Raw genomic sequence first — 13200 nt, 5'->3', positions numbered from 1 at the left:
GCAGGGTGGTTTATATAGGAAATCCTGGGAGCAGAGTCAACCTGTGATTGGTTAGTTGTTTTTTTTTTCTTGCCCAGGGATTGGCCAGTTATGTGTGCTAGGGACAGAGATGGCCCTGATTTCAGGGCCAAACTGTATTTTTTTCCACTGTCCTTTCTTGGCTTTTTGACGCTAGCTCTAAGATCAGGGCTCATTTCTTTTACTGACTCTGATTCTAGGGACCAAGAGTGTTATTTTGGCACTAGATTCAGAGTCAGGGCCTATTTCTTTGGTTCATTTTTCGGGCTCAGGTTCCAAACATAGGCTGTGTTTCTTTCCCTGGTCCTGAGCCCTAGTGCAAAAATTCTACTGTCCTGCTCTTTGATTGGTTGGTTTTCAAAAGTCAGCTCACCAGGGGCAGAGATGGCTCCAATTTGAACCAAACAGTGTTTCTTTCACTGGCCATATCTGAGCCATCTTTTCGTAGTTCTGGGCTCCAGGGTCAGGGTGGGTTTCTTTAGCCAACCCCATTCCCCTACAGTTATGACAAAACAACAGTCATAGATAGTACATCATCTACCCTTAGAATTGTACTCAAGAGACTGACACACAAGGATCATGAATTCTAATGCCATCCCTGGCTAATTACTGACATTCAAGCCAGGCTAGATAACAAACATTTCAAGCACATTTGTGAATATTAAATATTGAAAATACAACCATGAATATTAAATAATAAAAAAACAACCATGAACAAAAATACATCACCCTTTCACAGAAACCCTTACTTGAAAGTGTGATCACATACTGCCTGAGAGTTAAATAAAAATGAACCTCTTAGATGATAGCCATCACATTCTATACAAGGCAACAGATAAATACCTCTGAATAAGTGAAAGTGCAAAAGAAGATGAACAAATGCCACAGAAGGAATATAAGGACCACAAAATAAACTTTACTAATTGAATTTGCCACACATATCCCACACTTCAATATCTTTCTCACATGTTGCAAAATAGAAGCCACACCTCTGAATAAGTGAAAGTGCAAAAGAAGATGAACAAACACCACAGAAAAAATATAAGGACCACAAAATAAACTTTACTATATAAATTTTCCACACATATCCCACACTTTAATATCTTTCTCACATGTTGCAAAATAGAAGTCACAATGGGATCTTCACATCAGTCTTTGGTGAACCTGGTTAGTAATTTATTTACTTCAAATCTACAATAAAAAAACCTTAAAACAAGGTTTTTTCCTTGAAATTGAAAACCACTATGATGTCTAAAATCTTAACCAAATTGTTTACATAAAATGGGGTTTACTTTCATATGAGTACCTATCTATTTCCTGACATCAAGATGATATAAAAAGCTTTAAAATATTGACAGGGATAGGCAACATGGCCAAGACTTTAACACATGTTCATTCCCTGGACCAAGATCTGGTTTTGGATGACTTCCAGTATTTCTTGCAACAAGAAGCTCCAACAGTCTAACCTTCTCGGGAACCAAAATGCACATACATGTACCCAGAGGAAGACACTCACATATAGCATAATTAAAATAAAAACAAATATTTAAACTAATTTTTAATCATGAATGTTTTTTATATTATAATTCTGGTAATATGGGTTTTGAAGCATCTAAATGATTACAGAAATTTTCTCCATAATGACTTAGTCCATTTAACAGAAAACAAGCATGCAGTCTTGAAGTTGGAGTAATCTCTCATTTTCAGTCTGTGACATCATTTGAGAAGATTTAGAAAATGATACCATGCTGGAAGAATTCAGTCGTGAGGGTTGGCCTGAGCATTTATAGCTGCACACCATTTCTAATTTACACTTTCTGCTTTATACTGCAGGGCAAGAATGTGAATTCTTAGCTGCCTGCTTTAGCAGCCATGTGTGACATTTGTTTCCATGCCCCTTTTATGGGGTACTTGTACTGCTCTGGAACCAAGGGCCAAATTAAAACCTTTTCTAAGTTCACTTAGATATGGTCTATTATCAAAGCAACAGAAAAGGAATGATACACATCTGTGAAAATTTACACCAGAATTCATTATTTCATGTATTTGAAGAGAAGTATGAAATCTAAAAGGAGTTACATTATCATTTAACTTTATAGGTCTTTTGTCCATATTTTTTTTAGAGCTGAGGATCGAACCCAGGGACTTGTGCCTGCTAGGCAAGCGCTCTACCACTGAGCTGAATCCCTAATCCCTCTTTTGTCCATATTATTTGACAGGTGTAAACAAAATAAAAAGAGATATTATAATGCTTGAACATATTATTGACACATTTTAATTTTTTTCCAAAATAATTAATCTTGTGTAATTGAATATAAGTATGTTGGATGAAGATCATACCAATTCATATATATTCAGATTTCCTTTGATATGAGTTCTTTTCAGATCCTCAAAGTCTAATGTTATATTCAAAGGCTTAAAAGATACCAATTACACACTAAAAGTTTTACAGTTACAGGGTTGCTCTGTGTTGTGACTAGGCATTACCACATTGATTATATTCATAGGATTTCTCCTCAATATGTGTTCTTTAATACACTTGAAGATGACTGGGCTGTACAAAGGCATTACCACACTGTTTATATTCATAGGGTTTCCCTCAGTTATGAATTCTTTCATGCAATTGAAGAGCACTATGATGAACAAAGGCTTTCCCACACTGATTACATTCATAAGGTTTCTCTCCAGTATGTGTTCTTTCATGCCTTTGAAGAACAGTGTTTTGAGCAAAGGCTTTACCACACTGATTACATTCATAGGGCATCTCTCCTGTATGTGTTCTTCTAAGTACTTGAATATTATGGGGCTGAGCAAAAGGCTCTATCACATTGATTAAATTCATAGGGCTTCTCTCCAGTAGGTGTTCTTTTATGCCTTTGAAGATCACTATAACATGCAAAAGCTTTACCACATTGTTTTTTATTCATAGGGCTTTTCTCCTATATGCATTCTTTCATGCAATTGAAGAGCATTGTGATGAACATAGGCTTTACCACACTGATTACATTAATAGGGTTTCTCTCCAGTATGTTTTCTTTTATGTACTTGAAGATGACTGGACTGTGCAAAGGTTTTACCACATTGTTTACATTCATAGGGTTTCTCTCCAGTATGTGTTCTTTCATGCCTTTGAAGAGTATTGTTTTGAGCAAAGGCTTTACCACACTGATTACATTCATATGGTTTCTCTCCAGTATGTGTTCTTTCATGCAATCGAAGAACACTATTACAAACAAAGGCCTTCCCACACTGATGACATTCATAGGGTTTCTCTCCGGTATGTATTCTTTTATGTACTTGAAGATTGTGGGGCTGTGTAAAGGCTTTACCACATTGATTACATTCATAGGGTTTCTCTCCAGTATGTGTTCTTTTATGTACTTGAAGATGACTGGACTGTACAAAAGCTTTACCACATTGTTTACATTCATAAGGTTTTTCTCCAGTATGTGTTCTTTCATGCAATTGAAGAGCACTATGTCGTGCAAAGGCTTTACCACACTGATTACATTCATAGTGTTTCTCTCCAGTATGTGTTCTTTTATGTACTTTAAGATGACTGGGCTGTGTAAAGGTTTTATCACATTTATTACATTCATAGGGTTTCTCTCCCGGCTGTGTTATTCTATGTAGTTGAAGAACTTCCCAGTGAGCAAAGTCTTTTGCACGTTGACTATATCCATAAGGTTGTTTAACAGTATGTGTAGTTTCATGACTTTGAAGATGACTGTATTGTGTAAATGTTTTACCACATTGATTATATTCATAGGATTTCTCTCCAGTATATGTTTTTTCATGCCTTTGAGGAAGACTACATGCAAAAGCTTTACCACTCTCAGTATATTCATGTGATTTCTCTCTAGTATGACTTCTTTCATGCCTGCAAGAATAATTGAAAAATTTAAAAGCTTTACCACATTCATTACATTGTTGAGTCTTTATATCTGCATGAATTAACTTTACAATTGGTCTAAATATATAGACAACTGAAATCTTATCATTTTAGCATGTTGCTTACACTCATGTTGTTCCCCTGCATTAAGGATGGCTTTGCATATTTGAACATGCCTGTCATGGTAAGGACCTTTATGACCTGGCTCATATTTATGGCATCATATTTCTCTGAGGTTTTTCACATATTTGAAGAGAACTGGGAGAATTTGGACATTTACCTCACTTATTCCATTGATAAATTTTCCTATACTGTGAGTCATGCTACATGTTCAAAGTTAACCAGGACAAACAGAAGCATGTACACAGACAGTCCTATTACCCATAGGGCTTTTCTGTGGTGTATTTGTTGACTATTCTTTTTTTTTAAAGAGGGACACAAGTCCCTTTATTTTTTTTATTTTTTAAGATTTATTTATTATGTGTACAGTATTCTGCCTGCATGTGTCCCTATAGGTTGATCTATTCTTAATGAACCTGGAAAACCAATTATTTGTAAACTTGAATCACATTCAACAAGTTTACTCAACATGGGACTACTGCATATATTCTATGTTCTGAAATTGAGAGATGGGCATTGTTTCTTCCCATATCCTTATGTTCATAGAACTGGTATCCAGAGTGACATATGATATAACTATTAAAGAAAGAATAAAAACAAGAATATTTCCACATTTCCTTTTACAGTTGGACTTTCTGTTCTTCATCAATATGTGGTATAGGGAATAATGTTTCTCTACAACGACTCCCCCCTCCCCCTTAACTCTTGGCTCTATCTACCCATCTAACTTAAATTAGAAAAGACAGAACACCTATATGAGTAAATATTCTATGGACTATTTGTTTATTACAAGGTTGTGTATATATTCTTATTACATATTCAATGAGTATATGTTTTGTAATATGAAACTATGAAACTAAATGGATTGCCAGTTGTACAGCATAATTTGATGAAGTTATATTTCAAATGGTGATTTCTGCTAAGGCATTGGTTTTTTTTTCCTTCCTTAAAAGAATGACTTGCAAACATAATTCACTTACCTACCATTGAGGTACATGTGTTTATGAACATTTAATTATCATCGATGCACTTTAAACTGTGATTATTTACACTCCTTCATTTCACTAAAGCTTCCAGATAAATTATATATATATATCTACAGGCCCATTTCTATCAGCTTTTACATGAAAATTACCTTCGTTTTTTTTTGAGAACTTTGGCAATGTTCTTCAACTTCAAGATCTTCCCAATTGTAGTCTAAAATACAGGACAAGAAAAATGTATGAAATATTACAGGAAACTGAAAAATTTACATTACTATATTCACTGATCCTTACAACCAAATGTGATTTATTCACCTCACACTTCCTCATTCTCAATCAGAATTGCAGAAGAGCATCAATAACCAAGAAACAGTTGTCCCCTTATTTAAAATGTGAAGGAAAATTTATAGTATTACCTATAGCTGTGAGGTTCACATAGGTCTCCACCATCACATCTTTGTAGAGATTCTTCTGTGAAGGATCCATCAATGCCCACTCTTCCTGACTGATGTTGACATTCACATCATTATAGGTCACTGCATTCTAAAATATGTCCTACATAAATATGTCATCCATATGAATAAAACAAAAGGCATGATACATCATTGTAAATGTATGCTTCTTTGACAAATAGCCACATAATTCTGGTGAGTGCTACACATATTCTATAACTCAGACATTACAGTGAAATCATCAAGTTACTTCACAAAGAAACTGAATAGGAAATTTACATCTATTATTTCTGAATGCTTTGAATTGAATATCATCTTGCAAGAGAAATGTCTATTAACAAAGATAGAGAAACAAGCAAACACTTTACCAGTACCGAACACACATCAGAGAAATTGCATGAACCATTACTAACTACAAAGAAGATTTTTAAGCTGGGTGTAATGGCTTATGCCTTTAATCCCAGAACTTAGAAGGTAGAGGAAAGTATGTGTGCTTCTGAGTTGAAAGTTTGTCTAGTCTATGTAGTCAGTTATAGGACAGCAAGAAGTAAATATTAAAGACCCATCTGCACTGTAAACTTCCAACAAATAAACAAAAAGATAAGATGAACTCAGAGATTGTTTTACTGAAGTTCCTACAAAGAGTTAAGCATTCACTCTAGTTCTGTATTCATACTTCCAGAAATTTGAATTACTCCATTTTAAACTGTAACTTTAATAAATTTTACTAAAAGGAACTGTGCATTTAAGCATTCACAAATAGAAAGATGATAATATTAGAAATATCAATATTGTTCATAAATAATCAACACAGGGAAGAAGAGAAGGCTCAGAAGTTAAGAGCTCTTACTGTTCTTATATATAGAAAGATTCAATTGCCAGTACTGATAGGGGGAATCACACAACTGTTCATTATTCCAAGCTTGTGGGTTCTTAGACTCTCTTGGGTCTACTGTGAGGACCAGGCATACATGTAGTGGATATCCGTTTATACAGAAAAAACGAATCATATTCATTAACGAACATCAAAACAAATACAATAAGCAAAAAGAATGCCACACAGAATGACTCAGAAGGCCCAGGCACTATTTCTGTCATGAATACTGCATCCTAGAAATGAATGATATCCTCTGCCAAATTTCAAAATTCAAGATGGTGGGTAAAGCGCAGCAAAACAACATATGCTTGACATGTACAAAAACATATACTCTACGCCCATCACACAAAATATGTATATAAAAATCCTTGAATGTTGGCCAATCTTTAATCTCAGTATGTGGGAGAAAGAGTCAGGTGAATCTCTGAGGTGGAGGCCAACCTGGTCTAGAGAGCTACATTTAGAATATTCAGGGCTACTCAGACAAAGTTTGTCTTCAGGAACAAAAATAAAAACTACCGAATTAAAAAAAAATCAGGGTAGTAAAAATGGCTTAGCATTGAATATCAATTCCTTCAGTTGTATCTTGTCTAATTTAGTGACAGTATATATACTGGTGATGAAGTCATGACAGCACAAGAAGGAAGCTGCGTGATTCATTTTCAACCACAACTTAGTAGAAACAGAAAAGGAAATTGGTTGAGGCTATCACAACCACCAATGAGATATTTCATCCAGAGAGATTCCTCCTACTAAAGGTTCCAATGGCAACCCAAAGGAAGTCACCAAAGAGAGACACATGTTCACATTCCTCATCCTATCTGGGAACTTATCATTCAATTGATTAGATCCTGACCCAGGTCACTATTGGCTCAGGGTCATCCATGGAAAAAAAGCATTTAGTCACTTCAATGATGCTCATAGTCTGCAACAGCCCTTACACTGTTCAAATAACCAAAATCTCTCTCAACACTCAAGACCAATTCTTGACTGTGTCATTGTATAAAAACAAAGAACATGTTAAATCTTTCCAACATACAAATGAAACAGAAAATCCATTCTCATTTCAAAGAGGAATTGAGACATAGTGAAGAAAGATAAAGGGAAGACTGAAACCCAGCAGGACAACAATCAAATCTAGTAGTTCTGTGTCAGACACATGCTTTATTTTCAAAGGGCTTAGATTTCTATCTCCCCACAACTTCCCATTCATCTCTCTCTTTGCAGCTAGTTCTCCATGAAAGATGCCTCATAGCTTAAGAATCTCAACATCTTATGGTCTCCAAATACAACCAAGATAATAGACGTCCTTAAAAAGAAAATGAATAAATCTCAAGTAAATTTATGAAAGCACAATTAAACTATTAGAGTAAACAAATAAACAACTTAAATAAAGCCAATATAAAATAGACAAATAGTTGAAGGAAACAAATACAACTGTTTAAGACCTCAAATGGAAATAGAAAGAGTAAAGAAAACAGAAACTGAGGCTACTCCAGAAATGAAAAATGTAGGACTAAAAATAAGAAAGTACAGAGGCAAGTTTCACCAATAAAATAGAGAAATGGAAGAAAGAATATCAGGCACTAAGGATACAATAGAAGAAATGGACACATCAGTCAAAGAAAATGTTCAATATAAAAATTTCTTGACACAATGTAATCTGGGACATCATGTTTCAGGGACTATGTGGGTCCAGCTCCTCAAATAGTCTCACTCCAGGGTCCAGGAAGAATCTATAGCCAGTGGGTAACTTAATCTTTGATGACAGGAAATGAATCCATGTATACAAAACTTTTCATTCCATACACTTTTTTTCTTCTGAGTCAACTTTTGTTTGTACTGCTTCTATTCTGCTCTCTCATCCAGCATTTTTCTTGACTGATTTATATCTACATTTATGTGCTGTCACCTCTAAATTCTATCTTAATTCTCTCATCTTAGTTCTGCCCCATCTAGGTTCTCATTCACCTAGTTCTTTTCTTTTTTTTATGCAAAGACGATAAAAGTTCAAAGGGACGCCAGGTACCGACATACTTTTATTAAGCAACCTTTACAACACTTGTAAGCCACAGATAGTCTTGGTTTTTCCCATTCACCCTGCCTTGATAAATACACAAGCTCTCTTACAAAAATAATGCAAAAATGTTGACACCAATCTACTATGCCCCAGAAATCTGATCAACTCTTACCCAAAGTCAAGATAAAAATAAAGCAGGCGGTTAACTTACTCCTGATTCTGACCACATTATTTCTCAAAATATGCCCTTAATTTCCAGCCAATGTCTCTGTTGTGGAGAAAAGATTATTCGTAGTCTAGCACTGACTCTCCTGAGGGGAGGCAAACCGGTCCCTTTAATCTCAAGCTCAGTGGGGGCAGCGGCCTCCCCATGCAACAGCCTGCGGTGCGCACAACTTAACCCTTAGTTCAGACAGTCCTCGCGTTGCAGAACAGGTCCAGTGGAGAGAATACTACTTCCTCCTCTTCCCACCTTGGTGCGGCACACCTTTCTTCTTGCCACCGAAAGGGGGAGGCCTGGAATGCTTCTTGCGTCCCAAGCCTCCTTTCCTCTTCTCTCCCTGGCCCGGCGGACCACCTTTCCTCTTGTTCGAAGGTCCCTGCCGGCCCCCTTTCTCTTGCCCTTCTGGCCCATTTTCCTCCTCTTAGCGGCCTCTTCTTGGTCCTCCTTCCCTCATCTGCTTGTTGGTGGCCCTCGTCATGTCCAGCTGAGGCTTCTTGCTGTTCATGACTCGAAGTAGCTCCAACTGGTTCTTCTTCTCGGCTGCAAAGTCCCCAAAGAGGAGCTGAAACTTCCTCTTCTTGCCAGTGCCCCGGGGCGCCTTCTCCTTGGGGAGGAGTTCCTGGAAGCGCCCCACGAAGCAGTGGAGACCTTAGCCACCTGCATGGCGTGACCCAGCTCCTCCTTACTCTGGTGTCCCGTGGGGTGCAGGCCGGCTGAGCTGGGCATCTGCGTCTTGTGTGCTTGGGCCAGGTTCCACAGCTGGTTCAGCTCGTTCTTGGCCACGCGCTCCTTCTTGGCCTGATTCGAACATCTTTGTACAAATCCAGCCTTACAGGAGGTTTTTAGAAGAAAAATACCCAACCTAAGGAAGATAACTACACACATGAAAACACAGTAAATAAATATCACAAAGCAATCTCAATTACATAATGTAAGGCAAGCCTGAGCTACAGGAGATAATGACCTGAACCAGTGGTTCACAACCTTCCTAATGCTGTAACTCTTTTTTCCTTTATTTCTCTTTTTTGTGGTAGGCTGTGACTCTTTAATATAGTTTCTCATGATGTGGTGACACTCAAACTATAAAATTATTTTCACTGTTACTACATAACTGTATTTTTGTTCCTGTTATGAATTATAATATAAATATCTGCACTTCCTGACAGTCTTTGGCCAGTCCTGTGATAGGGCCATTTGATCCCCGAAAGGGAGCCATGACCTCCAAGGTTGAGAAGCACTGATATAATTAAATTCATAAACAAACAGCAGATAAAAAATGGAAAAAAATCTTAAACTGGGAAACATAGAAAAAACAGAAAAAAACAATTAGTAATGCACTAAAAGAAAATGAATATTAAAAATAATAACAATAATTGATGTTTTAAAATGATAAAAACAATTGAAAGCATATGTGGCTATACTGACTTTGAAATGGAGTAGGCACCTCCATTCTACTCGAAGGTAGAGTGAATATCATTAATATGAGACTGTATGATTTTGTCCCATGTAAAATGTTACCCACTGACTGCAGTAAGCAAACAGAAAATGGCCTGTATCTCAATCCTCTCAGCTGATTTAACTGTGTCAACCAGAATTGAATATATCTGCATATGAGAGTTCCCTAATTGGAAAATGAATACTTAGTAGTTCAAGCTATCCTTCATAAACTGTACACCAGCCAATAGTGTCTGACTTCATTCACATGGAAGGAATTAATACATGCGGGAAATTACAGAGAAAGTCACTCACCACACCCCATCAGTCCTTCTTTGTAATGGAGACCCTGTATCTTACTGCACTAAACTTAAGTCTGTGATCAATCTATTGCCTAGTCTAATGGCCCCTGCTGTGTACTCAGTGTCCCATTCCCCTGCCTGCAGGCCCTACTCCTTTCTGCAGGCCAATTCCACTCTTCCTCCTCTTCTAGTCTGAAGGAAGAAGCCATTTTCCACCCACATTTCCTTTCCTTGTTGTGCAGTGGACAATTCACTATGTGACTCAAACTGGTAATTTTAGAACTCTGTGGTGGTGCAGACATGAAAACCAAAATTTAGGGTGATGAGTCAGGAGACAATAAAGACAATGCTCTGTGGGGCTACAGACAGGGTTCAAGTTCACCTCAAGCAATGTAGGAGACCTTGACTTAAAACTGCTTTTCAAAAAGACTGGAAATGCCTCTGTTCTAGAATTAATATAACTCCATGGAATACCAGAAATTAATGTTGGTTGTGACCCTGTTTATGGTCTCTTGAGGCACATGTTAGAGGCGAGTTTTTCAATGGAAGGATGGGCCTTTCTACTGGTTGTAAACCAGGGTTGTCTCCCATGTTATGGAATATAGCTGGTTAATCTTGGGGAACAAACATTTACATCTTATCATACTAAGGTCTAACCAGCATGATTAGCATAGTACTTATCTTTGGGGTATTTGTGATGCAGCCCTATCTTACCTAAATTCTACTTTGTGACTTAATGTCCCCTAAGAACTATAAAAACCACATACCATCAATTCTACCACCATCAATTCTAATCTTCTACATCACAGTTTAGCAAAGAAGTGCAACTTTACACAGGAAATACTGTTTACAAGCTCCTAAAATTAATTCCAGTTGGATTCTAAATCTTAATGTTAAATGTTCAAAGTGTAGAACTTCTGGAAGATAAGGGAGAAACCAGGCCTCTTTGACTTTGGATATCTGTGTTTCATAGAAACAATACATGTGTGGTGCCAGCATTTCACATTTATGTTAACAAGGACATTTCAAAGCATAGTCCTGTTCCCAATGCTCTTTACAGATTCAGCCAGGAGAGTGAAGTTTTTCAGAGGCAGTCAGCCAGCCTCCAGAATTGCAAAGACTATGCAGAACCATGCAGGACAACAAACATCTTCACTGGAGCATGCAGGATGAGCGGGACCATGCTGGACAATGCATGACAAGGCAAGAATAAGCTGAACTCTACATCTGACCACTTGCTCCCACCCAGCAAGAAGAGGATCCAACACACTGACTCTCATGACTCAAAGGAGCACTCCTTTGAGTCCGGGGATGGCAGCCCCTCACTCACCATGTTGTGGTTTTCCAGCTTGGCCATGCTCCCTGCTCAGCTCCCTGCAGCAATACTCGAGCTGCACAGCAAACAAAACTAATGGAGACAGATTCTCTTCAAAGCCAATACTGAGGCTGGTAACTAGAAGTACCCTGCAAAACTTCTGACTGGCAGGTAGCCTGGAGAGCCTAATTGTCTAGTGGGGCCTGACTGACTAGAGCATCCCCCATATGGTTACACTATGCTTAAAGACAGATCACAAACATTCCTTGTCCTGCCTTCCACCCTAAGCCCAGACCTTTTCTGAAGCAGCAGAGATTTACATTTCAATAGCACTTGCCCCTGGCTCCAATAGCCAACTATGTGATCTTCCTGCTCTCCATAGGCACTTCCTCTTCATTCTCCTGGACACAATGTGGCTAGCTAGCTTGTGCTGCCCACTCTACTGTGTGAGGAGGAGTGATTTCCTGCCATTCATATGGAAGGGCACCCAGAACATTTACAACTAAAGAGAGATTTAAGCCCACAAAAGGAGAAGCTTGTTAGTTGGCTTGGCCCCAAGCAGGTCTTGAAGGTACAAGAAAGCTACATGAAGAATTTGCCCAAGTGCCTATGGTCTCTATTCCTGTTACAATGCCTTCTGCTGTCAAGTATGCACCTATAGGATCATGGGGTATTCACTGTGATTGGGTGACAGAGTAAGAGAAGACCTGGGTCAGTTGATGGTCCTGTACATTATGCAGGTACAACCCAGAAGTAGACAGTAGCAGCATTTCATCCCCATTATTGGGAAGCCTAAAAGATATTGGTGAAGGGTATAGGGGGCCCAAAAGAGCTTGACTACACAGCTGCCATGAAAGGATTAGGGAACCAGGTACTGCTGCCATGACAGGCTTACTGGTAAACAACAACTGGATCCATAAACTGACACCATTCAAGGATCCACCCAAAGACAGGCCAGCAACTAATGGAAAATACCTGACATTCCAAACATTACAAAAGAATATACCAGTATTGCCAGATGTCTGTGTGAGGGTGTCTGAACCCATAGACCTTGAGCTACTGACAGCTGTGATCTACCATTAGGGTGCTAAGAATTAAATCCAGATATTCTAGAAGAGTATAGTCAGTGTTCTTTAACCACTGAGCCATCTTCCTAGCACTATCATTCAGTCCATTAACTACAGTTCTAAATGGTGGCTTTAGAACTTGAGTTTACTTTCTCCTTCCTTGGTGATTGGAAAATTGATATTTGTGTTTCCCTGTTAATCATCAATTTATTTAATATTGGAATTTAATAGATTAAAGAATGAATGCATACTAGATTGAATAAATAGGTAGCATTCCACTAAGTAACAAGTACCTATCAACTTGATCCAAACAAATAACCTAATCTTGCCATGTATCTAAGGGCTATTAATATTTCATAAATTTTTCATCAGAAATAACATCCAACCTGATGTTTTACTGTTCCCATGTTCTTTAGCTTTATACAATATTAAAAATATTTTCTGCAAATGTATATGACCTGGTACTGAAGTATTTGCTAAGAATATTTCAGATGTGT

The 13200-nt window shown here is 37.8% G+C and overlaps 1 protein-coding gene and 1 pseudogene across 1 annotated transcript; both read right to left on the bottom strand.

Annotated features, from left to right (window-relative positions):
- Nucleotides 1-3248: 3248 nt before the first annotated feature.
- LOC128105045 (zinc finger protein 440-like) lies at nt 3249-8377 on the bottom strand (the record flags this gene model as incomplete). Its single annotated transcript, XM_052729864.1, has 4 exons — nt 8372-8377; nt 5430-5556; nt 3735-3898; nt 3249-3398 (listed from the first exon to the last, which is right to left on the bottom strand). Coding segments are annotated over exons 1-4 (447 nt in total), but the record flags the coding sequence as incomplete, so codon positions are not given.
- Nucleotides 8378-8814: 437 nt separating this feature from the next.
- Nucleotides 8815-11678, bottom strand: LOC128105043 (ribosome biogenesis regulatory protein homolog; annotated as a pseudogene).
- Between the last annotated feature and the right edge of the window lie 1522 nt (nt 11679-13200).

This window comes from Peromyscus californicus, unplaced genomic scaffold, assembly GCF_007827085.1.
Source record: "Peromyscus californicus insignis strain IS unplaced genomic scaffold, ASM782708v3 Scaffold_99__1_contigs__length_143814, whole genome shotgun sequence".
NCBI lineage: Eukaryota > Metazoa > Chordata > Mammalia > Rodentia > Cricetidae > Peromyscus > Peromyscus californicus.
The sequence above is the reverse complement of the archived record's forward strand: the minus strand, read 5'-3'. Positions and strand labels throughout refer to the sequence as shown.